This window comes from Rattus norvegicus, chromosome 2 (genome assembly GCF_036323735.1).
Source record: "Rattus norvegicus strain BN/NHsdMcwi chromosome 2, GRCr8, whole genome shotgun sequence".
NCBI lineage: Eukaryota > Metazoa > Chordata > Mammalia > Rodentia > Muridae > Rattus > Rattus norvegicus.
In genome coordinates this window covers 155535037-155561867 of record NC_086020.1, presented here as the reverse complement: position 1 = coordinate 155561867, position 26831 = coordinate 155535037, and the positions used below count along the sequence as shown (strand labels likewise).

Genomic DNA, 26831 nt, shown 5'->3' with positions numbered 1-26831 from the left:
TTTCATATACAAAATCAATTTGAAACATAAACATTAAATAAAAGCATCTCATGCAAAGGTTAATATAAAAATAGAGGGTTTGATAAAAATTTCTGCAAGTATGAACTATAAAACATTAGTATTCAACTTAGTAAATTCAGCTGATCTGTGAATAAAGACACCGCCCCCCCCCCCCCTTCTCTATTATAGCCCTGACTGTCCTGGAACTCAATCTGTAAAGCAGGCTGGCCTCAAGCTCTGAGATCTGCCTGCTGCTGCCTCCCAAGTGCTGGGATTAAAGACATGTGCAACCACTGTCTGGTTAATAAGACAATCTCATTGGCAACAAATGATTACAGAAGATTCATTTACCTTTTCTCCTCTGTGTTCATTTAATATTTCAACTCTTCGACACAAGACTTTAATAGGTTCATTTAGCCGTCCACAGCCAATTATATCTTCTAAATACTCAAGCATACCTTCATCATGTTCAGTCTGGCCTTTTGGTTTCATCATAGCAATCTGTTCAACTTCACCCTTTAAGAGAGTCACATTCATATTCGTTGTATATACACACAGCAGCTAAATCTTTTCAGTGTGAGCAGGCTAATCCCAACTAAAGGATATTCATCAAATAGGGTAAGGATATTTTATGCAAGGGGTCAAAAATATATATAATATATATAAATATTTTATATATTTAATACATACCCACATATATACACAAAGGTGCCCCATGTAATGTTTTTAAGTAAACAAATTTTTCTGTCAAGCAGTTTGGTTAGATATACTAGCAATTATTATTAAAACAATTTGCTAATTAGTTATCATTCTAAAAGAATTTTTCAAAACGTCTCTTCATGAGGTGTATAAAGAACCCGCCCGAGTAATTATAGTTGCACTCTATATAGCTATCTAATTTCTCTATAAACCTGGTGTGAAATTAACAAGGGACCCACTTCATAAAAGATGACTAAAGTGTTCTGAGTTTTTTCAACTTAAATGGGAAAGGAAATTATCTTTCCCTCTTAAGTATCCTGATTAGGGACAGCAAATAGTATTGTTACATGCCATGCAGGAAACCTTCTGTTTGTAATCAATCTAGCAACTTTAAACTATAATTAAAAATCTTTGATTACTTAAAAAAGAAAAACGAACAAACAAAAAAACAAACAAACAAAAAACCCAAACCAAAACAAACCAAAACCAAAAACCTACAAGTCGCACCTAAGGCTGATTTCCAGGTAACCTATTAACCTGAGAGTGAAGTAAATTCTACAGCTTTTTTGTTCTGTCAACATTTTAACAGCAAAGAAACAAGAAGTGAAGAGAGAATGGCCAGGGACAGACTATTTCTAGTTAAATCCAAAAAGGAACTACATGTTAATACATGTTAAGATATTTTAGTGATTCAACTTTAATCAGTGTATGACTCAACCTTAAAAATTAGGCTAAAATGCACTGAAGAAAAAGAATCACGCTTAACACTTTAAAATGTACTTGCTGGCAGGTATACTTTGTACTGATTTTTAAGATGGGTCTCTAAGGAGCTCACAATGGCCCTGAACTTGAAGAACTGTCATTGCCTACCAAGTGTTGGATTCAAGGCATGCACCATATCAAGCCATGCCATGCTAACAGGTGATCTTTTTAGTAGTTTTATAAGTATCGTTATGCTAATACTCTGATAATCTAGCAGTACCACATGATCATGGAGTATTGAGTGAAATTGTAAACCAAAATGCCTATATGTACGATAATCCTATAGTATGCAGAGAGTACTTTCCTGTCAGTTCTCAAATCTTTGCATCAACAATATAAGTTTAGACAGGATCCAAACCTGAAGTATGCCCAAAGCTTCAGATCACAGTAGTAACTTTAATCAGTGAGAAGATATACTCTGATATATTACTTAATTCATGTTGAGTATCTAAGTGTCTGTTTCAAATGAATAAAATAAAAAAATATGCCAAAAGAACCCACATTTTAGTCAAATGTCCACAAGGTATTAAGTCTACATTTTTCAAATAATCAAAACCTGGGGTTCAGTGAAACCATGCACACAAGTAAACATATTTGAATAGTACCACATATTTCTTGTCCAAACTAATTTTTTTTAAAGTATAGAATAGAGTTTATTTTGGGGCATGGGAAGTGGGGCTGAGAACAGAGTAGAGGCAGGGGTGGGGGTGGGGTACAGAAGGAGAGAAATAGAGGCCTACCAGCAGGGAACTTGTGGAAGGGGGATTGGAGAAAGAAGAAGAAAGAGAGAGAGAAAGAGAGAGAGAGAGAGGTGTCAGAGAGCCCCTACACTATTTTTGGAAGGTATATATAGTTATTAAGAAGCAATCTAGTTTGAGAGAAAGTGTGATAGTTGATTGTTTTTGTTATTTGCTCCTCCTAAAGTAAGATGAAGGAAGCAGCTGATTTCTTCCCATCCCAATCAAGTTGTTGAATAAAGACAAGGTCATTTGTTTATCAAAACAATTCTATTTCAAGTTTCATGGGATATGTTTTAAATTGTATTATACTGTATTCTTGTTTTCCTTTGAGATAGGGTATTTTTCTGTAGCCATTGCTATTCTGGAATTGTAATTAGACCAGGCTATCCAGTAACTCACAGAAATCGGTCTGCCTCTGCCTTTTGAATGCTGGGATTAAAGTTGACCACCACCACCACCACCACCACCACCACCACCACCACCACCACCACCACCACCACCACCACCACCTGCTACTGCTTTCCTTAAAGACTAGACAGTGAATGAATAAGGCAGTTAGGTCTTTAATTGAAAGGATTCCTGTGGTTTAAAAAAATCATTTTATTATCTTATGGGTCGTAGTATATCTATGTGCCATGTATGGGCAGTGGCCCAGAGGACAGAAGAGGATCTCAGCCTCTAGGACTGGAGTCAAAGATGGTAGTAAGCTTCCAGCTGGGTCCTCCTAACTGCTGAGCCGTTTCTCCAGTTTCTGCTGTGGCTTTTCAATGACAACCTAGAACTTTTCTTATTGTTTTAATCCTTAATACTCCCTTCATGTGCCCAACTACTTGCTACTCTATGTTTTCTAATATTTCCATTTTATGCCATCTGCTGTGTCATTTGTGGACTGACAGAGGGAGTTTTCAAAAAACCTAGCTCATGTGAAAGATTTTAAAGCAGTAAGCTTAGTATATTTTGAAATAATTAAAAAAATGACTAATTGTGTATGTGTTTATATGCCTACCTGAGTGCGGATGCCTATGGATTTCAAAAGAGGGTGATGAATTCCCCCGGAGCTGGAGTTACAAGCAATTGTAAACTGGATGCTGAGAACCAATCTCAGCTCCTCCGTAGTAACAGCAGCAACCCCGGAAGTATCTCCCATCACCCAGAAAAAAGTATAATCAATTTCAATACTCTTTCATACCAAGGTTACCAATCACGAACAGTAACAGAAACGTGTTATCTACGACATTTCCTGTTGGCATGTAAAATTTCATATACCCTCATCTTAGAGTGGCAGGGCTGGGCATCTACAGCTTAAAATTCAAGAGGAAAGTGGGTATAGGAGCACACACCCCCTACCCTAACATTGGAAAGTGAAATAAATCCTTTTATTTCCACTAAAATACAGATTGGGAAGAGGTTGAAGAAATAGCTCAGCAGTGAAGAGCACTGAAATGGTGGCCTACATCTATCCAGTTCCAGGGGTTCTGATGCCTTCTCCTGACCATCTTGGCACCAAGCACACATATGGCACACATGTGTACATGTAGGAAAAACTAAGAGAAATGATTAGATATCAACCCAAGAGCCTCACGAGTGCTAGATAATCACTATCACTGAGCAATATTCCAATCCCTTGGGTTTTTTGTTTTGCCTAAATAACTTTCATTTTTCCTTGCTTCTCACCACACTATCAGTTAACTTCTACCTTCCTCAAGTACATTTTACTTTAATTTTTCTGCAAAAGGACAAGCAACCAATTTCTAAAGTTAGCATCTGTCTAAAGTATAAGTAAAAAGTGGATGCCCTCGTGGTTAGTTTTTCTGTCTATTCTGGGTGCTCGGAGGCGTGTCCTAGCTGGGTTCCCGAAGCAGACACTCGGCTCAGACACCTTTAGAAAACTGAGCTATCACTACTGTCAACTCAAAAAATTTCTTTTGAAATTTAGTCACAGACTTATTTGCTTTTAATTTTTCTTTATTTCTACAGATTAAGAGACTACATATAAACAAGTTTATATGTCACACCAACTGTAAAAGTATATTTAAAAAAAAAAAAAAAGAACTCAGATCTAAGTTAAACCATTCTCCAAAGTAGAAATTGGTAACAAAAATCATTTGTTTCACTTTGTTAAAAAAGACAAAAAACATACAGAACTAAAAACTGACCAAATCAAAATTCTGCCTTTTAAGGAATTTATAAAACCACTTTCAACACAGCAATTTATTAATGCAACTTTGAAGGGTAACAGAAGCATATGATTATCATTTCTCTAACCCAAATGGAACAAAATCATCAACTAATAGAGCAAACCAATAAAATTTAGTGCCTATGAAATATTACAGGCTAATAAAACCTTTCTTATTTGGACCAATAGTCTTAAACATCACAAAGTCTCCCTTGTAACATACAAAACTATGCAAACCAATGGTCAACCAACTATGTGACTACTTTTGAAGTACACATGCCCATGTATACCTGTCCCCAAGGATAAGAAATGGGCTTTATCCATTTTTAGACTAATCTCAGCACAGTGCCCCATTAGAAGCACATTTAAATAGTGAGTGAAACTTGGATCTGGATACAAAGATGCTTAAAGAAACATGAGTCCATAAACAGTAATTAAAGCCTTTTCAGTTTCTAAAATCTAGTTCATTTTAATCTTAAAAATTTGCTTTCCCTAAATTTAGATTACGTATGAAATAATCATATCACTGTCTCTGCATCTTGGATGCTGTACTATGATACTGTCTTTGATTTTCTAGCCTCCCTAACCATGGGTAATTTTTAAGACAAATGTCAGTGAGGAGAGAATGAAATAAAAGCTACAATATCACTTACCTTCATATGCTTTAAATCTTACTAGTTGAAGAATCAAAGATTGTGATAAGGAGCTAAGGAACACTCACAGAAACTACTTCCACTTTCTCTCAGACTTAACAGAATTCTGAATTCTATCTAGTTGCTAAAGTTCTTATCTAAGTTCAACCAAATCAAACTAAATCTGTTAATTAGAATGTTTAACTTAGTATTCTTTGGAAAGAATATAAAAGTTTAATTGTGAGAGCAGACAAGGGTTCAGTTAGGAGGACCAACTCATCTTAAGTACTCCAGGAGCAGGTTTTAATATAAACTCAACTTATTTATTTCTTTGGGAAGTTACTTTATCAGCTTCCTGTATTAGCAAATTATGTAGACGTTGTATAAAAACTTTACAAGACCTAAAACATAGTCTATTTTGTATTGGCATAAAACTGATCTCAGAATAAAATTAAGCAAACAGCAAATAATAAAAAGATTAGTATAATTCCCTGCAAAATTGTTACCACCACTAAATTTAAGATTATAAAGGAATACAGGTTTTTATCCAGTTAATTAAACCAAATTTCTGAAAATAGAAATCTAAAAAATACTACAATGGTATAAGGCTACATCTATATAAATCCAAATCTTATTTAGCATGCATGTCTGCAACTGATTTTTTTCAATACTTAAGTAACACTGGCCCACTAAAGTACTGTAAATACACTATTATGACAGTTAAGGGGTATTCTAGAAAATTATCATTTGTTTTTTATACTGGGTATGATTCAAATAATAATAATCTCAAGAATATAGAGTAAAATTTGTGAAAATTATGTTAGTGGGAACATTTATAAACATAACATTTTATATTAAATTGAAACTCCCAACTTATTTTAAAATCAGTAGTAAAAGATACACTGTATCGGCAGCTGTCTCTGCATAACAGGCAATTTCATTTTTAAATTTTATTCATGCTCCTAGTAGCTTGGCATAGTACAAAAAAAAAAAAGATAATTTCAAATCAGAACAGAAATTTCATAATACCTAACTGTATTAAAAAAAAAAAGTAGGGAAGACAAAATTTTCCTTCCAAATTATACTAGCAGGATATACTTTTACTTCTATACTCACACCAAAATTGGAAAAATAAATAAAAAGGAAGAAACAATAAAATAAAAGAAATAATAATAATGAAAATACCAGGAACCTAATTTTTTTTATACTTCTAAAAAGGACTTCCCTAAGAATTGATACTAATAGTATTGGTTTAAGAAATTAGGCCATTGTGTACAAATTAAACCCACGCAAAGTAAACCTTTATTGAAATATAAAAATATTATATTAGGTACCCAGGAAAATTTGCTGTAATATCAAATATATGGTTTTTATGTTAGAAAAGTGACAATAAACAAAAGGGACTATGAAACACTTTTATCTTAAAGGGAGTTGCTATATCCCTGTCACACTAAAGCAGCACAATAATATTGGTGTTTAATATTTATTTCACTACGCCAATATTTACGTGCTGCTAGAGCGGAACAAGTATGTCAATGTCCAAACATAATAATACAAGTGTGATGATAACAATATAGTCTTGAATGAATTTCCTTAAATTTCTAGAGCAGCAAATAATGATTCGCATCTTGACTGTAGTATGTAAACCATGATGTGCTGCTACAGTACTTTAAGGTTCCAAAAGACAGGATTCACCAAACAGAACAACGCCCTTTGAAGCTTTATTACAAACCAAAACCCAAAAACTTTGGAAGAATTTTTAAACGTACCTGCAAGATTAAAAATCGATTATGGTCTAAGTCAATCCCATGGCTTCTAAGAAGATTTCCAACATCTTTAAATGTCCTCTTCTTCCCACTTATATGATAGACAGAAGTGTTATCTCTGTAGGCTGTTCTAGATACATAGAAGTTGCTGTTAGGAAGGACGTCATAATCATCCCCTTCCTGTTTTTAGGAAAAACAGAACCAGAAAACTGTTGGTATGTTTGATCCAGATTTTATTTACTTTATACTGAAACTAATGGAACGGATTAAATATTTTATTTTTTTCTTGTATTCTTTAGCAGAGTCATAAATGTATATAACTAACTTTAGTACTTTTCACCTATTACTAGTTTTATCTCCCCTGAATTAAGTATGACCATAAGCTGACAACCATTTTAAAATGAAGTAAAAATAAACTGGTTTACAAAGGACTAGATACTTCTCCAAGTTGTTTGGTTTCTTTCTCAAAAACCTCTAAAAGTTTAAACCAAGCAAACAAAAATGAAATTTTTGAAGAAGCCAAAAAATATATCTGAATAAGAGCCAAGGAAGGTGAACAAGAACTCCAGCATATGTACAACAACCCACTCCATTCGAATAACCTTGATGACTGGTTAAAAAGAGATGACTTAAGGAAAGTACTAAGGGGAAATACTTTACTGGTCAAGGTGTGTCAGGGAGTATGGCTGTCAGTTTATTGTGTGTAGTGTCTGTGTGGGTGTGTGGTGTCTGTGTGTGTCTGTGTCTGGGATTCCCTTTGCACTTTCCTGAACAACATCTCCTATCATTAATTGAAAGACAAATCATAAAAATTCAATTATATAGCCAATAAAGCAAATAATCAATTTATTTTAGCATTAAAGTTCATTTATTCTTAAAGGCTCTGTGTCATATTCAATTTTAGATGGATCAAAGACTAGGTATTGGAATATCTGATTTACTGGCAATTTATTCTCTAACTCAAATACAACAGAATGAATTCAGAACAAAATTACGATAGATGTTTCTGTATATTTAAAACACACCCCCAGCATCCAATCATCTGTTACTTTATTATATGCATTAATTTTTTTTAAGGTTCTTTTCAGTTGCTTTTTGAATCATAGATTTTTTTAAGCTAATTAAACAGAGGCCTGTCCCCTACCATTTTAAAAAAATGCTACAAATACATCATGGTAGCTCAAACCTTAGAAAATTCCATATTTTACACACACAGCTAATTACTATATTTTAGACTCAATTATTACATTTTAAAAATTAAAATGTTTATCCTAAAGAGAAAAAATGTATGACTTAAAATGAAGCCCATATGTATCCTGAATAGAATGAATGCTTAGTTAGCACTCAGGGTCCCCTAAGTCAGTGTCTTCCTCCAAAAAGTTGAAGCAAATATGGTCACAGAAGCAAAAAACATTTCTTTTGCTTTAATTATACACAAACATAAAATAAACAATTCAGGTCTACAATAATAAAATGTGATGTGTTTTTCTTGCTTGAAGTTGCAAGTAGCAAATAATCTTACCTTATCAATTATCTTTTGAAAATGAACTTCTACAGTACAACTCTGAATATCCGTGTGCTCATCAGAATTATGTATCAGTACTGACAGCTTTTTAGACCTTATTTTTTGTGCTCGATAGCCAAACACAAAAAGCATGGAATCAATAACATTGGATTTTCCACTGCCATTTGGTCCAATAATACAGGAAAAACGCTGCATAAAAGTAAATTTAAAAAAAAATTTAAATTTAAAGTCACACTTATACTAATTTTAAACTACTCCATAACTTAATTTACAGTAAAAATTAAAGGTGTTTAAAGGTTTTCATTATTAAAAGATAAATACTTTTTCATTCTTTCTCTTTAGAATTAAAAGCAGTTTATTAAGAAAAGGAAAGCACTCCAAGAATGGGAGTGGCCAGTGAACTGAAGGAAAAGAATGCCCTCCAAAATCCCAATTTGAGTTTTCTTACATCATGTTCTTCTCTAGCACATGCTTTACTATCTTAAATAAAACCATATTCAAATTCTAATCCCGACATCTTACAAACCTCTTTAGCACAGTCAACGGAAAAAAATTACCTTCTAACAAAATCAGGTCTTATTCAATATGCAAACATTAGTGCTAAAGATATACCAGATATCAGATAAAGAAAAAACCAATTCCTGTTGTTGAAATCACAGGCAGCAACATGCTGTCTGTGTCTATGTGCATATGTCTGTGAATCGAGTCAGGACCGTTAGAAAACTGAAATATCTTGTAATAAAGATGTATTACAAGTTACTTAAGTAGGCAAATACCTTATGGAAAGGTCCCAGAATTTTCTCTCCAGCATAGGACTTGAAGTTTTGGTTTACAATATGAGTTATCATAAGCCGAGGAGCTCCAGCTTCACTGGCCATTGCTGGAGGTGGGGGTGGAGGGATACTATTCAAAATCTCTTCTAAACTTCTGCTATCAAGCTCCTCACCTGGAGTCTCTAGGTTAACGAAGAGGAAAGCCTACATTAGTGTAATTAGTTGTAAGCCCATTGCCTGCTAGTATTTAAAGAACGTAATGCAGGAATGTTACTTTTGAAACCTAGGAATTTATTTTCCACACAAACAAATCCTAAACTCATGGGGATGGATACTCCTTCAAATTAGTCAAAGAAATCAGACCATTCACAAAATTTGGTAAAACTACACTGTTTTCATTAGAGGAGTCAAAATACTATACCATAAAGAAAACCTTGCAACAAACGGATTCCCCGATGCCTAATAATATGAGACTGGAGATGCAACTCTAACGATCGAAAATCCAACTCTCTACAAGGTTCAGCACTTAAGAAACTCACAAACTTAATGGTCACGGGAATTTCACACTAGCTCTTAATTTCTACACTCAGAAGGCACCACACTCTCAAATTATACCTTCTCTTTAAAGGCAATCTAAGGGGCCTAGCGTTTTTTTTTTTTTTTTCTTGTGTAGGACCCGAGTTTAGTTCCCAGCACCCGCAATCGGAGGCTTGAGACCGCCTATAACTGGAGGTCCATGCCCTCCACGGGAACTTGCACTCATGTACATATGCCCCCATCACCAAACACCGACACACTTTAAAAAGTAAAAATTACTATTACACCCCAAAAGGCAGTCCAACAGTAAAGGGTGAGTCAAGCAACTCCACATCACATTCAATCCAGTCTAGGGGCGCACAGGCGCTCAGCAACTCAGGGCTGACCATTGCCGCTTTCAACGGAAATACGGGAAAGATGTCAGTGCTACTCCGAAACACAGAAATTCACAACTCAAGTTTTCCGCTCACATTCATCCCTTCCAGAACCGTTACAGAAAACTGCATGGAATTCTTTAGAAAACCACAGAATGGCTTTCCGGAGCTACCGAAGTCAACCTGTCGCCTGCGGCCCGCCAACCTCCGCAGGCTTCTGACGCACCCGGATCCTGGCCGGTCACTCACCTGCAGCTGCAGCGCTGTCCACTTCGCAGTCCGGTTGCTCCTTCTCCCCTTCGCTGAGGGCACCGTCCTCGGAGGGCGGCGGCCCTTCTTCCTGGTGGCAGGCAGTGGAGGGCTTGGTGCCCTTACGCCGCATGGTGGCTGCGGCAGGAGAGAATCTGGAGTCAGGTCGGCCCGCAGCTCGCTGCCCAGGTCCCGCAGCAGCAGGACGGGCTCCGCCCAGGACCCACCCGCCGCCGCAAGCAGGTAGCGGGTCCTGAGGAAAGTGGCTACTAGGAACACAGCGGCGGCAACCAGGCGGGACGGCTTTTCCCACGCCCCAGGTAAGTGGGAAAAAATCCTAGCCGCGCCCGCCCGGGACAGAGGAATTCGCTCAGGCCACCCGCCCCTGTGGAGCCATCTCTCAAGAGAAGGACATCTGCTGACAGTCTCCTGCCGTCGGGGCTGGGGAGTGAATGCGCTCGGTATCGGAAAGAGAAGTTCGACCAGCTTCGGGTCTGCGTGACTACTCTCCAGAGCAGCAGCGCCTGCCCGGCAGACTTGTCATCCCCCTCCCTGCAACCCGCCATTTAGGTCCTGAGTCCTGGACGGCCGGAGGAGTCGAAGTCTCTTCTCACCGCCCCAGCGAAGAGGATGGCCGAAGCCGAAGCCACCCGCCATACACTGCAAAATTGGACTCTGGCAGCGTCGGCTCCGGTTGGGTCATTTTCCGGGATAGTAGGGGTTTATCCCCCCGGTCCCAGGCGGAGTCCCGATGGACAGTATAAGTCATGCCAAGTCCCCAAGGAGGGGCTCTGAGTGGGACTGCAGTCCCCTTGAGAGACGGGACGGACCGGCCTGGGGGAGGGGGGACGCCCTGGCCGAGACAGGCTCGCAGCCTCCCCCAGGAAGAGGCGCCGGAGCCGCCGCCCGGCAGCCGAGGGGGAGGGGTGACAGGCGACGGAGCTCCCCGAGCCGCCTCCGCTGCACTTGGCCGCTCTGGCTCCAGGCCTCCGTGTTCTCGGCGCCCGCGGGGCAGGGAGGAAGAATGAGATAACCTGATCTAGAAAAGAAGTACTTCACCTTGTCGGCAGGTCCACTCCGAGCAGGGCTGAAACCGTGGGACTGCCGACCCCCGCCTCGCTCCTACCGGTGTTTCGGCTCCGGGCCCTTCACTCGAAAATGGCGCCTAAAATCCAAACTCGAACGGAAATTCGTTACAAATGCGCGCAATGGTTTCTGGGACCCGCGAATTTGAAAAAAAGTGCGGCGATTCCCACCGCCATCTTCGGGCCGTTCGAGCGCATGCGCGGGCTCTACCCGGGACTGTGGCGCGAGGGGGAAGTTCCGACTGGGAAGGGAGAGCAAGGAGGGATACTACGTCTTTTCTATGGTCTTTAACAGAAAGAGTTGTGGACACTACGGCCTCTCGCACTTTTAGAACGACAGCATTTGAAAGACAGGAGAAATTTGAAAAAGAAAAAAAATACCAAGCAGGGTCCCGCCCACAGCTGTAGGCGGGGTCCAGTTGCCCAATAACACCTTCCAGTGAGAGGGCGGGCTCGGTTAGGGGCGGGGTCAAGAACCCGCCTGGGTGACTGGCACCCGGCAAGTATCGCGGGAACAGGGCAGAGGGAACGCTCATAGCGCTTAGAAATCACTATGGTGACGGAAAGGTCGGGAGGCTACTTGGTAACTGGTCTGAGCTCTGAGAGCAATTGCCACCGCTTTCCTGGAACTTGAGGTAAATTTTTTCACCTCCAGAGCCTTTGAAGAAAGGCCCTGGAAGCTGTAGCGGTCATCGGTACCTACCTTCTCTTGATTTGCTGGGATGAGCTTTGCGGAGCATCAGTTATTTTCCATCTCCTTCCAGCCGGGAGGGCTCTCTCTGGGTGTTGATCTTGGGATGTGGAGTTAACAGGCATAGCGAGGAAACCGGGATTAGTGAGTAATCTTGTAGTCCATTTATGAATAACAATAATTTTTTAACTATTTTGTGTTAGTGTCTAATGAAAGTTTTTGTATATAAATAACCATTTGGCCAACAGGACTCCTATGGGAGAAACGATTCCCCGGTGATAACTCGTTACCGTTATGGGGGAATTAGTTCATAAGTAGCATTTGTGTGCATTTCACAGTGAAAGGAATAACCACGATTATTAAATAGATGTGGCAATTCTTAATCCCGGGCAATTTGGTTTCCTTAATGGGCTTTTAACCTGAGTTTGAGGATAATGGTGGTTGGGACTGAGTTTCTAACTCTCTGAAAATTGTATACTAAGTTTTGTGTGTTTAGGCTTTATTTTCCTGGATGGTTAGTTTTCCTATAATTTTGAAAAAACGATCTGAATCACTCATCCTCCGCAATGTTAAAGAACCGCTGATTAATTTGGCAGCCCCTAGTAAATATTTATACAGTAACTTTTAAATTGAGAGCTGCTAGCCTTTCTCGATATTTCCCTCTACCTATTTAGGATCTGGCATATTACAGCACCAATAAACCTGTTTAATGAGTGAATTTACGTTGTTGTTCTAATATGTCATGGCTCTTAGATGCATAACACTTAGGTTCAGTGATTCTCTGGAAGTGCTGGTGGAGACTACAAGTGTGAGTCTGCTGGAGTTTGGAGATTGGTGTGGTTTGAATAAGCATTCGCTAAAATTATAATGCACCTTTATATTTATTGTTGAAAATAAATTGTCTTCTTAAAACAAATGTCACCATAAAGCTTAATGAATTTTGGGGAGGAGGGCGTTGCAGGAATACCAAGAGGATACAGGGATTCTTCTTAGGAGCTTCTGGAATTATTTTGTATTTTTAGAGGTCCTAAAATACAACCAAGCCGAGTGGAGAGATACCTACAATGAAAAAATAGACTGGGGCAGGGGAGATGGTTCAGTGTTAAAAGCACTTATTGCTCTTGCAGAGGACCCAGGTTCTGTCCAGCACCATCTGTAACTCCAGTTCCAGGGGATTCAGTGTCCTCTTCTGGCCTCAGGAGGGAGACATGCATGTGGTACACATACTTGCAGATAAGACACTCATGCATGTAAAGTAAATAATGTAATGTAATAAAAAGGTAGATTAGGCCATATGGAAAAGTGTATATGCTAGTCAGAGCAGAATTTAGTAGAACGCTGTAAATAGAAAATAGTATGGGTTCCCAGCACCCATACTGAGCAGTTCCCACCTACTTGTAACTCCAGTCCAGGGGACCTGACATGCTACGCACACACACATACAGGCAGGCACTCACATGTACACATTAAAAATTAGAAAACAACCCTAAATCCCATTACTTCTTTGGGTGTATAATTGGGCAGTTTACTCATCAAGTGTTTCTGGGAATTTTTATTTATAAAAAAAAATCAACAAATAATGTTTATCTCATAGAATTGTTTGTAATTGTTCATCTAGTATACATAAGTATTTGATGTTACTGTGTGATGGCATATTTAAAGTATGTGCTAATATCAATAATGCCATATCAAATTTGAGAAAGAGTAGTTATGAAGGATCTTGAAAGGCAAGTCCAGAATATAGCTATAAGCTGTGTATAGCTTGGGAGATGAGGAAAGAGGTTTGCCATGCATTTAGAATATCCTAGGCTACATGGTGAGGTGGAGCCAATACTCTACAGTGAGATAGTATTAAAAAAAAAAGAATGAGGAGAAGGAAAAGAGTTCTTTTTAAAAAAAAAAAACTATTTATTTTATGTATATGAATACACTGCTGCTGTCTTCAGACACACCAGAAGAGGGCATCAGATCTCATTACAGATGATTGTGAGCAACCATGTGGTTGCTGGGAATTGAACTCAGGACCTCTGGAACAGTAGTCAATGCTCTTAACCACTGATCCATCTCTCAAGCCTGAAAAAGAATTCATAACAAGAACTGAAGTGGGCTGTTATGTTACAGGGAAAAGAGATCAGTCATAGCTTTAGTTAGATGGATATTAATAAACACGCTTTCATGTGGTAGGGAAGAGTGCCTAGGCAAAAGAAAGGAAAGATTCACAGTTCTTTTGGACTGTTATAGATTTTGGTGGTTAAGAGTATAAACAAAGTCAAATGCTGTTCTTTATGGACCTTTGAATTAGTGAAGAGGTAACAGGAATAACATAAACAGTAGCATTATAGTTGATGATGGTGTCAATATGGAAAGTTTTAACTGATGTGGAAAGCAGTGGTCTCCAATAAATCATTTTACTTAAGGACAGTCTTAAATTTAATTGAACTTACCATGCCCTGTCAGAGCAAACATCTCCCTCCTTCCCTCCCTCCCTCCCTCTTTCTTTCCTTCTTTCTTTCTCTCTCTCTCTCTCTCTTTCTTTCTTTCTTTCTTTCTTTCTTTCTTTCTTTCTTTCTTTCTTTCTTTCTTTCTTTCTTCTGAAACAGGATCTCATATAGCTAAAATTGGCCTTGAATTCACTATATAGCCAAGGCCAGAGTTGACTTTCTGTTTATCTCCTGATTTCTGGAATCAGAGGCAAGCATCATCATGCCTGGCACACAAACATTTTTATAACAGCCATAAACTAAGTTGCACAATGAAGAAGAGATATAGAAGTAGTCTTAAGTCTGAATCTGAACATGATGAAATAAGGCATTTAGGGATTGGGGATGTAGGCTTAGTTGGTAAAGTGCTTAAAGAGGCCCTGGATTTGATTCTCAGCATTGCCTAAGACATGGATATGGATAGCAGACTCCTGTATTGCCAGCACTCAGGTGGGAAAGGCAGGAGTATAGAGAATTCAAGATTATTTTACATAGCTAGTTTAAGGTTAACCTGGACTATGAGATTCTGTCTCAAAAAACCAAAACGAATCTGAGTGTTCTGGTCCAGGCCTTCTAGCACCTGGGAGGCAGAAGCAGGTATCTCTGTCAGTTCAAGGCCAGTCTAGCTTCTTATACTACTGAGTATGATTACAAATGTCAAACAGTATAGGGGAGGCCATGGTGCAGTTGCAGAGCACTTGCCTGGTATCCAAAAGGGAGAAAACAATGTCACTTTTCATTGGGTTCTTTGTGCTATCCATCATTAAATGTCTTGTATATCTTCCCAGAGAAGTATTTTAGTACCCGCCAACTTAAATACATTTTTTATTGCAGACAAAGGTTTTGTAAAATGTACATGATGTGTGTATAGGCATGTGCTATGGCACACGTGGAGATCACAGAACAACTTGGTGGAGTCAATTTCTTCCTTCCAGAGCCTTTAGGTGGGTTCTGGGGATTGAACTCAGGTCATCAGGTTTGTGTGACAGGTTTCTTTACCTGATGAGCCATTTTGCTGACCCTAAGTTACATAATATTGCTATACATCTTGCTTTTCTTTTATATATTACAGTTATATTCCTCTATCAATAGATAGTCCATTTGAAAAATAATCGTGTAGCATTGTATTTTGTTGGTGCAATATGATTCTTCAGTTTTATTTGAATTAAAGATCATTGGTATTTGTGTGGTTGGGGTGTAAACATGCATGTGTATATGTATTTGTATGTACATGTGTGTGTAGGTGCTCATGCCTATGTTGCTGGAGGTAGATATCTGTTATCTTCTGTCATTTGCTGTTTTTTTTTTCTTTGCATATATGTCTGCATGCCAGAAGAGGGTGCCACACCTCATTATAGATGGTTGTGAGCCACAATGTGGTTGCTAGGAATTGAACTCAGGAACTCTGGAAGGGTGGTCAGTGCTCTCAACCTCTGAGCCATCTCTCCAGCCTCACTGTGTTAGTTTTTGTGACAGGGTTTCTCACTGAACTCAGAACTTACCAATTGGCTGGACCTCCTGGCAGTTTTGGGGTTCTGCATCTCTCTATCCCCTGTGCTAGTGTTACAAACACATGTGGGTTTTTTATGCATGCTAGGGATCCAAAGACAAGTCCTCGCACTTGCAGGGCTGCTGTTTACCTGTTGAGCCATCCCCTCAACCTCACTCACTATCTAATACATATTTTTAGACTAGTGAATTAGTGCTTTGCACAATTAATTGAACACCCTGCAAAAAAGTTGTAAAAGCCATTAACAGTGACATAGGGAGCTAGCAAGATAGGGGCTTCCATCCAGTAGAGGAACTGCATGGTGGAAGGAGAGACCCAGTCAGCTTCTGCAAGTTGTACTGTTGTACTCACACAATTAATTAATTAATTTCAATAATAATAATCTTGAGGTCAGAGAGAGAGTTTTTAGGTAAAAATTACTTCAGGGCAAGTCAAAGGATGCAAGGTTTACCCCAGGAACTGGCTCCTAAAAGTTGTCCTATTACTTCCACAGACACCAATAATAAGGTAAAATTTTAAAAAGAGATTTTTTAATGTGTTTGGATATTTTGATTGCATGCACATCTGTATTCCATATGCATGCTGTTCTAAGGAGACCAAATTAAAAAAAAAAGATTAAAGAAAACATTGAAAACTGGTATTAATGGTACATATTTAATCATAGTACTTGTAAGCTTGAGGCAGGAAAATCAGAAGTTCAAGGACATCTTCAGCTATATTGCCAGATTGAGGCCAGCCTGGGCTACCTGAGACCCTGTCTCAAAATAAAAAGGTAATATTGGAGTGTAGATATTTATCATGGGTAGAATTGCAAGGAGATTTTATATATATATATATCTATATATATATATATATCTCAATGATCAGTGTAACTTAGAAGAGTTTATTTGGGCTGACAAGCCTAGAGGGTTAGAGGCCAGCATGGCTGCAGGAGTAGGTGTGGTTAGTATGAGCAGAAGCTCAGAGCTCAGGTGGTGAACAGAAAGCAGGAAGCAGAGAGAACAAGCACATAGCAGTAAGCTTATCTTAGCAGGCACATATAGGAATTAGGGGGTGAGGGTTGGAGGCCTTACTTACTGAACTGTACTATCATGCATAAGCCTGCTGCCTTGGGTGGTCACATGTCTTAGTCTTCTCTAGGAAATAGTGAGCCTGCCTCTAGTTTTCCTCTCAGCTGTACAATAGACCTTAAATTTTGTTTGCTAACGGCTCTGATAGAACTTATCTGAGTAAAAAAAATGTTTTTTAAATTGAAGAGCCATAAAAGAACTCTAAATAGAGCTATCAACTTTGGCATTTTGTGTGTGTGTGTGTGTGTGTGTGTGTGTGTGTGTGTGTGTGTGTGTGTGTGTGTTGAGAGAGAGGTGGGGGAGACTTGCCATGTGAGGTGGTTTGAAATAAGGAATGTTCTCCATAGTCATGGGCATCTGGACACCTGGTCACCAGTTGGTGGTGCTGTTTGGAGAAGTGTAGGTGTTACAGCCTGGCTGGAGGAGGCATGTCATTGGTAGTGGGTTTTAAGGTAAAAAGCCCTGAGCCATTTCCAGGATTGTACTCAACTCATTAGTTTTGGCAACAGGTACCTTTACCCCTTTACCCCTTTACCCCTTTATCTTTTGTTTTCTTTTTCTTTTTCTGGGAGAAGGTTTCTCTGTAGCTCTGTCTGTCTCAAAGACCCGCCTGCCTCTGCCTCCCAAGTGCTGAGATTACAGGCATGGGCTATCACTGCCCAGCCCCCTTAGCTCTCTTGCTAGCCCCGAATTCCACTTTTTGATAGTATTGGATAAGTATCCCTAACTTAAAATGTGTGGGACCAGAAGTGCTTTGGATTTTTTTCAGATTGTGGAATATTTGCATATGTATATGAGATACCATGTACATGATACCCAATCTGAGCACACAGTTTGATATTTATGTACATCATAGTATAGGCTCAAGGAATTTCATACAATGTTTATTCGAGCATCTCTGTTCTCACTGGTTTGTCATATAAAGGCAGGTATGGACCTTTCTACTGGTATTTTGGTGACACTTAGATTTTGGAGCCTCAAATTGTACCATGCAAGATTTTAATGAACATATATCTATAATTCTTATAATCAAACTTTGTGCTCAGATTGGGTATCATGTACATGGTATCTCATATACGTATGCAAATAGTAAATTCCTCAACTAGGAGTTCTTCCTAGAGTATATTTCTTTTGTAATATCTCCTGAGTTAGTACTTTCTCACTCAAAATAAGGTGTGTGTAGCATAGTGGCTGTCAGTGTATCTGTCTGTGCTATAAGAAGAACTGGGAAGGAAGTAGATTTTTCTTTCTCCTTTTTCTTCTTTCTTTTCTAAGTGGATTGTCCACTTTTATAATAAAACTCGAAGTGGGGAATTTCCCAAACAGAGGACATTTACCTGCTCTTTGACAGATATACAATTATTTATCTTTATGCCAGCACTGGAACCTGGGCATGTGGACCTGGATGATAAAAAATGCACTCTTAGTGGGGTATAGTGACAACTACCATTAACTCCAGCACTCAGGAGGTAGAGGCAGGTGGATATCTGTGAGTTAGAGGGTAGCTTGGTCTACATAGTGAGTTCTGGGACAACCAAAGCTACATAGTGAGGCTCTGTCTCAAAACAAACAAACAAGCAAGCCATCTTGTTTTCATTTTAATTTATTTGTGTTTGCTGGGATTACAAACTTGTTCACCATACCTACCCATCAGGTTTTGCTAAACAACAGTTTTTCTCCTCAAACCTTATAAATGTTGACTCACACTGGATCAACACCAACCTATAGATGATATTTAGCGTAAGAACAAGCTTTGCTATTGCTGTTCTGTTTCCTGTGTAAAGTTTCACACTGTGTTCTGGGGATTGTTGACATTTCCTTCCCTCCTACCCAGACACTGTTGGTTGGTCCTCTCCTTCCCTGCCCACTCCTGAGAGACCACTGCTTGGTCAGACCCTTCCCTGCGTTTCACCGTGGTCAGGCGACGTTGCCTGCAGAGCAGCTTTGTTGCACTATTGGTCGGGAAACCGAGAGGGAGTCAGTGCTCAGCTGTCTGGCTAGTTTGTTTTTTTAATTAGTCTGGGATCCAAGCCACGAGAAGTTACCACAAGCCCACGTTCAGGTGGGACTTTCTTCCTCAGCTAAACGTCTGGAAACACCATCACGGATAGAGCTTTTGGTATGTCCCACTGATGCCCTAGGTTGTTCTTATTCAGCCTAGTTGACAGTGGACATTAGCCATCTCATGTGGGCAGGTAACATCCCTCAGTGCAGCGTCAGGCTGTTCTGCATGTCTTCAGATGGGCTATGTGGGGAAAGTATTTACTTTTATTTTCTTATTTAATACCATATCAACATTTAGATGTCATTGATAGAGATGACTTCAGCTAAATGGAATTCAGGGAAAATCTCTCCAAGGCAGGGAGAATCTTCCCTGTGTTAGGTTTTTGCACTCTTTCTCTGTGGCATCATTGTGTCTGAATGCCTGGTGAACCGGTAACAGGAATGAACTGCTCTTACTATAGAAGGTTTGATTATGACTTCTGGTGAGGAAGCATCTAAATTATTATAGATGTAACTGTAGTTCATCATTCCAAATATTATGTTTTAGGTTGTAGTTAGTATAAATACGTAAATATCCCGTCTTTGGTTTGTCAATTGCAGAAGCAACAAGAATTCTGTAAATTTTTTGTACTTTTAAAAATTTTAATAGATTTGAATAATTGTAATGAATCAGGTCTTTATAGAGTGTTATTTACCCTTTTCCTTCTAATGATGAACCAGCCTGCCTTCACCTTAGGCTTAAAAGCCATCTTGTAGTAAAGACGTAAAGAGAAAGGGGACTCGTTCCTGTTTATGATTAAATCTGTTTCTCAGACTGTACTTTAAGACCATTTCTCCTGGAATTTTAACAACAAATGATCCTGTGTTGCCTGTTCCAGGAAAGGAAAACCAGGTTTTTGTTGTAATGACCACGTTGCAACCCTGCCTTTGTTTCAGAGTTCTTATGTCCACCTGTTGTTATGGCCACCTAGTTGTACTCTGCTTCTGTAACCACTCCTATTCTCACCAAATCCCCCCTTAGGAAACTGCCTACCCCTGAGCTATAACAGCCCTACCCCCATGCCCACTGCTGGTCTCTTGAACCCTACCTTTATGAGGAGACAGCCCGAGTACATGAGTTAAAAAACAAACAAACAAACAAAAAACTTGCTGTAGTTAATTTCGTTATGGTGGAATCTTTGGGGTTAACACTAGTTAATCTCAAAAGGGTCTGATGGAAAGAAGGAAGGGGCTTTGAGGAAGCTAAGGAGGTCCTTAGTATCTAAAACAAATGCAGGAAATGTGCCTGGAGTGAATCACATTTGTCCCTGTCTGTGCCTCATACAGTTATACTTTTAAAGTTTAAGAGAACTCACCCAAAGAGAGAAGTAGAGCGTGCTGCACACTTTGCCTACCCAGGACACTTCCTGAATTCAGGGACTGTGAAGCGACCTCAGTGAGCACCAATGATTTTGTTTTTTAATCTCTAGTCAGGACCTCCTTTAATGTTTGTAGTTCCCTGTAATTTTAGACCTGGTAGAGATTTTTTACCCCTTTTAATTATGTTTTCACTTGATTTTTTTTCTACATTGTCTAACAACACTGCTCAAAGAATATAAATGTAAGCCAGGCTGGCCTTGAACTCACTGAGATCCACTTGCCTCTGTCTTCCAAGTACTGGGATTGAAGGTGTGTGCTACAATGCCATACTACAAGTTGATTTTGTGTTCAACTTAAAATTTTTTTGAGGTGGGTTTCATCATACTGGCCATGTTGGTCTTGTTCATGGTTTAAACAACTGTGCCTCATTCTTTCAAGTAGCAGCACCACCACACCCAGCTTGTGTAACTTTTAAAGCGATTTATCACCTTGTTCTTAAGCAATTCAGTGGTTTTTCATTGTGTTAGCTGTAGCTTTTGGGCAGTTAGCCCCAGACTGAGACACACACATACACACAACATTGGTAATACCATATTGTTTTCATGCAGATTATAGATTTATGGCACTTAAAAATATAGTTTAGCCTGAGGAATTTAACTCATTATACGGGATCAAAACTGAGCTGTGATCAAGGGTTTCCTGGTTTGCCACATCTTTTTACTTGGTCCCAGTATACTTTTGGAACATTTTGTTTGTTTGTTTTTAAGAATTCATTTATTGTATGTGTGCATGCATGCCATGGCCTCAGACAGGTTTACTTAGTGGTGTTCCGAAATGTAGGCCTATTGCAGACATGCTATAGCAAACCCTGTGCTCAACCCACGGGCCTTATTGTCTACTGATACTTTTACTCCTCTCTCCATGTGTTTAGAGGAACTAAAGGTGCTATTGTGTTTCTTAGGACTCAAAGGGTATAGGTGTGTGCATACATGTATGTGTATATACATGTACCTGTATGCTTGTGTGCACAGTTCTCAATGTTGATATCTGTTCTCTTTATCTTTACAGTGAATACAATCAAGTGGTATTTAGCATTTCTCTGGAACTGGAGACATGAGACTGAAGATATCTCTCTTAAAAGAACCAAAGCATATCCTTTTAATCTTCTAAACCTTACTGTGTTCAACCTGCGGTCATACCATCAAGGTTCTCTTCTACTCTTTTTAACTACTTACTGGCTATTTTTCATTTCTGCGATGGTATTTTATAAACAAATTGTTTTTAAAATATTTAAGATTCCAGTTGTAGATTTTTCAGAAGTATACTGTGAGCCCAAAGACTTACTTTTAAATACTTACTGACATTTTTATTACTCTACTTCTGAAGTATTTAAAAAGTAACCTTTGTTCTAATAGAATCTTAAAAGAGTTTTTAATGAAACCTGGATAATCCTCCAGGCTGTGGTGGCGCACATTGTAAGTCCCAGCACTAGGGAGGCAGGTGGACTTTCAAGTCAAGGCCAGCCTGGTCTACAGTGTGAATTCCAGGACAGCCAGGGCTACACAGAGAAACCTTGCCTCAAAAAACAAAACAAAGCTCTGACTCATTTGCTAATGTGATCTCACACATATGCGCTCATTTAGTTTTGCTTTATTTCTTTGTACTCCTGATAAAGTAGAGGGCAAGCTAGGGAAATCCTAACAGTAAGCTTTATTATTTCACAAGGGAAGGCAGCAATTATTCTTTCCTATATATACAACCCTTATATTTTGTCAGAGCCTTTATTTGGACTTTAAGAAGGTAAAATTGTCCTTCTTTGTCTCATTCTTAGACATTTCAGTCAGTTCTCACAGCATTACCTGTGGGCTTCATTGCCAGTCTGTGAGGGTGTAAGAAACTTACTATGGGGGGGACTTACCACCCTTGCAGCATTCAGAGATCCTGTTTTAGTAATTTGAGGTTCTTTTGTTTGCTTGTTTGTTTACTTATGTTGTTGCTGGGCATCGAATCCACGCCTACCTTGAGCACATTAAATGCAGTTTTTGCATTGAACTATATTCCCAGCCCCCATTTTTATTTTATCTTTCAAGATGTTGATCTGCTGTAGATATTAAACAAAGAAAAATTTGGTCCCTCATCAGAAATAGGAGAATACTGATTTAAGCATATCCTTCTCATTTTAAATTTTGTTTTTATTTGTAGTACTTTAATTATTTAATTCTTGAATAGAGATATGGCTTTTCTTTAACTCGATTTTCTGTCTTTTCAAAGTGTGTTTTCAGGAATTCAGAGCACTGTAGGTGCTCCCTGTCTGCACTTCCCCCTTTAAGCTCAAGGGTAACTCTGGGTTTACATTTCCTTGTCTAGCAGTCCTCAAATGGCTACTGTCTTCGCTTACCCTGCACATACTCATGTATAGAACCTTATAGAAACTACTCTTGTTGTGTTTTGAGATGAACGTGTGTGGCGTGGGGTTGCCTTAGCTGCTTGTCTTGGTCTTGGAGATATTGTTAGGACAGGACAGTTAGGAGCACTTGCTCTGCTTCCCAAGTGTGGTTCGCCCTGATTGACTTACAGCTACCTGTGACTCCAGGGGATCTGATGCCCTCTCCTGGCCTCTGGGGGCACTGACATATACCTGTGGCAGACACACATATCCACAAATAAAAAATCAAGTAAATCCTTAAAAAGGAAACATCGTGAGGTGGCTGCAGTTGTGCTGAGCGCTTTGGTAGTGGCCCAGTGTCCTTTCCTGTACATCCATTGGGCTTCAGTTCAGAATAGTCCACTGCCACTTCCGTACTCTATTGTCTTTTTATCTTTTTGCTTAATTTATCATATTTTGAATTAATTAAAAGATCTTGGAACACATTAGGGTGCAGTCTCTTTCCTTGGAAAAAGTTTGTTTATATAATGTAAAATGAACATTGCTGGGAAAATAAGGAAAAAGTGAGAAGATGGTAGAAGAACTCTAAGAGAATAGACTGCCTAACCAGGGCTGACCTGGTGAGTTAGGAGTAGAAAGATAAACAAGAATAAGCACCTTACACAAGTGACAAGTGGAACATTCCCTCCAGGGACACAGTCTGCTTGAGGAAACTATCAGTTTGTCCTGATAGTAGATGTGGGAACTATAGAAATTCTTGGGCTAGATCAGAGACTGAAAAAAACTAAAGGGAATAAAGAATTGGGGGATCATATTTCATTTATTCCTGTGCATCTTACAGGTAAGTTGTAGCTGAATTATTGTTTATTTCAGTGTCAGAAAATTTGTATTGTTGCAGCCTTCAGATGGTTCAGTGGGTAAAGGACCTGGCACCAAGCCTGTTCTGAGTTCGATTCCTGGGGCCTATGTGGTGGAAGGAGAAAACCGACTCTGCACACTCCTGCAAGATGCCCTCTGACCTTTATACAAGCACTGTGGTGGTGCTTACTCACACACGCATCCACCCATAACACACACACACATTCACATTCATACATACACAGACATACACATTCATACATACACACACAACACACACATATGTGTGCACACACCACACGCACATGCATGCACACTCCCCCATAATAAATAATAAATAATAAATATGGTTCTAAGACTTAAAACCATTTTATTGTTAATTAAACATAAATAAGTAAGGGTTGGGATGGAGCCATCATACATAGAGCACTAGGACTCTTAGGACCATACAAATGAAAAAGTCAAAATAGAAACAGGCAACTGGCATGGAAACAGGAGAAATGGTAAGGTAGTAGTTTCTTCCCTAGAGGACCATCATTCTAGTGTGCACCTGGAAGAGACAGCTCACTGTGAGAGTTCAGTCTTTAAAAATATTAATGTTTTTTTTTTTTTTTTTTTGTTTTTTTTTTGTTTTTTTTTTTTTTTTTTTTTTTGAGCTGGGGACCGAACCCAGGGCCTTGCGCTTCCTAGGTAAGTGCTCTACCACTGAGCTAAATCCCCAGCCCCTAATGTTTTTAATTTACTAAATAATGTGTGTTACTGGGCATGGTGGCTCATGCCTTTAATCCCAGCACTTGGGAGGCAGAGGCAGAGGCATAGGGGCAGAGGCAGAGGCAGCGAGAGGCCAAGGCTGAGGCCAAGAGGCTGAGATGCTGAGAGGCTGAGAGGCTGAGAGGCTGAGAGGCAGAGAAGCAGAGGCAGAGGCAGAGGCAGAGGCAGAGGCAGAGGCAGAGAGGCAGAGGCAGAGGCAGAGACAGAGGGATATCTGTAATTTTGAGGCCAGCCTACTCTACCTAGTAAGTTCTACACCAGTTATGGATACTTAGGGAGACCCTGTCTCAAAAAGAGAGAGAGCGGCTCAGAGCTTAAGAGTGCTTACTGGTCTTTCCGAGGACACAGTTCAATTAACAGCACTCACATGGTGGCACACAACCATCCATAAATCCATCTTAGTTAGGTTTTTATTGCTGGGATAAAATACCAGGACCAAAAGCAACCAGGAGGAAGGGTTTCTTTAACCTTACAGTTTCATACCACAGCCTCACTTGAAAGTGACGGACTTCCAGTTGAAAGTCAGGGCAGGAGCTGATGCAGAGGCCATGGAGGGATGCTGCTTACTGGCTTGTCTCTCGTGGCTTGCTTGGCCTATCCTTCTGTGGCCCAGGACCAGCATCCCAGAGCACTACCCACAGAGAGCAGGGCCCTTCCACATCCATCCTCAATCAAGAAGAATGCATCGCAGGCCGGTCTAGTGGGTCATTTCCTCAAATGGTTCCCTCCTTCCAAATGACTCGAGCTGTATCAAATTGGCAGAATTAGCTAGCACGCTCCAGTCCAGTAGATCTGGAACCCTCCTCTGACTTCCACAGGTAACAGCCATGCATATAGTGCACAGACTTACACACAAGCAAGACATTCACACACATTAAATAGATCATACTTGTTAAATAAATCTATAACAATGTAAAACTATAATATATTTTTATAATAACAATTTCTGTAATGAGATGCATATGTAAGCATTTATATCTTTGGTTCCCCCTTTCTTCCTCCCTATCTCCCAACATCATTTCCTACCTTTTGTGTGTTTACTTACTGTTTTTGAGTGTGTGTGTGTGTGTGTGTGTGTGTGGACCATGCTTATGAAATATCTTCAATCACAAATTTTGTTCCCTCTCTGTCTGGCATTCTTCTTTGATTTCTCTTCTTGCAACTTATTCAGAAGACAATTTCCTTTATATGGAAAAAGTATTAAAAGTTACACAATGAGGGGCTGGAGAGATGGTTCAGTGGTTAAGAGCACCATCTGCTCTCCCAAAGGACCTGGGTTCAATTTCTAGTACCCACCTGGCAGCTCACAACTGTCAGTAACTCCAGTTCCAAGGAATCTGACATCTTCACACCAATGTACATAAAATAAAGTTAAATAAATCATTAAAAATATAAAAAAGTCACACAATGAAAAACAACATTTAGAAGCTGGAAAACATTCAGCTATTCATTTGGCTTTTCATCGTCCACATCTTGAATGACTTTACATCTCCTTGACCCAGTACCACATCAAGAATTAGTGAGCTGCGTGGGTTGGACTACTGCCGAGGAGCTGTACTCATGCAGTGACGATCACCAGATAGTGAAGTGGAACCTGTTAACCAGTGAAACCAGCCTAATCGTCAAGCTGCCTGATGACATCTACCCGATAGACCTTCACTGGTTTCCGAAGAGTTTAGGCATAAAGAAGCAGACTCAGGCAGAAAGTTTCGTCCTCACAAGCTCTGATGGTAAGTTTCTAATAAATGGCTTCTGCACAGCTCTGTTAACAATATAGCACAGTACTGTGATTTGTGCCTGGAGTTGTCTAATAAAACTGCTATTTGATGTAGATACACTGTCACTTTAGTTTCCTCTGTGACCTTGGTGATTTTGAAGGATTCCGGTCTATTACTTTATAGAAAGTCCCTGTTTTTGTTTTTGTTTTTTTCATGGTTTCTTTTTGACTCAGCCTACACATTTTTAATGAGACTATTGGGAGGTTCATGCTGTTGATTGACAAATTGTTGTGATGTCAACTGTCTTTATCTGATAGCCGATGCTTACTAAGTAAATCTGCGATGCTACTATTCCCCACCCCCACATTAATTAGTTTTATTTTATGTGTACATGTGTTTTGCCTGTATGTATTGCATGTGTACCACATGCATGCCTGTGCCTGGGGAGATCAGACACTGTCTGATGCCCCAGAACTAGAGTTACGGATGTTGTGAGCCGTCATTTGGGCATTGAGAAGTAAAGTCAGTCTCCTGAAGAGCAACAAGTGCTCTTAACCACTGAGCCATCTCTCTAGGCTCTGTTCCCTCCTTTTAATAACTTGTTTATGAAAGTGTATTTGATACTACATAAAAATATTTTTTCCTTCTTAGACTTCCTCTCACTTC

General features: G+C 39.4%; 2 protein-coding genes and 2 non-coding genes across 6 annotated transcripts in view; 1 reads left to right on the top strand and 3 right to left on the bottom strand.

The window, feature by feature from the left end:
• Window positions 1-11606, bottom strand: part of Smc4 (structural maintenance of chromosomes 4) — a 28434-nt gene extending 16828 nt beyond the window's left edge. Inside the window, exons 1-6 of the mRNA NM_001037185.2 lie at window positions 11293-11606; window positions 10234-10371; window positions 9077-9255; window positions 8298-8489; window positions 6779-6955; window positions 352-516 (exon numbers count right to left, since the gene is read on the bottom strand). Of these exons, the coding sequence (NP_001032262.2) occupies window positions 352-516; window positions 6779-6955; window positions 8298-8489; window positions 9077-9255; window positions 10234-10366 (846 nt within the window). The 5' untranslated portion in view covers window positions 10367-10371; window positions 11293-11606. The remainder of the gene's footprint in view (window positions 1-351; window positions 517-6778; window positions 6956-8297; window positions 8490-9076; window positions 9256-10233; window positions 10372-11292) is intronic.
• Window positions 6447-6541, bottom strand: Mir16 (microRNA 16). The gene has a single exon (NR_031817.1). It is a non-coding gene; the product is annotated as a microRNA 16 (primary transcript).
• Window positions 6593-6690, bottom strand: Mir15b (microRNA 15b). Its single transcript, NR_031816.1, has one exon. It is a non-coding gene; the product is annotated as a microRNA 15b (primary transcript).
• A 179-nt stretch (window positions 11607-11785) lies between the features above and the next one.
• Ift80 (intraflagellar transport 80) overlaps window positions 11786-26831 on the top strand; it is a 94310-nt gene continuing 79264 nt past the window's right edge. Inside the window, exons 1-3 of one of the 3 annotated variants that reach the window (XM_063281591.1) lie at window positions 11786-11953; window positions 21501-21584; window positions 25958-26177. In XM_063281591.1, coding sequence (XP_063137661.1) covers window positions 21546-21584; window positions 25958-26177 — 259 coding nt within the window. In that variant the 5' untranslated portion in view covers window positions 11786-11953; window positions 21501-21545. Of the gene's footprint in view, window positions 11954-21500; window positions 21639-25949; window positions 26178-26831 lie in introns of those variants that run through there. The other 2 variants (NM_001013911.1, XM_039102020.2) reach the window with 2 other exon arrangements.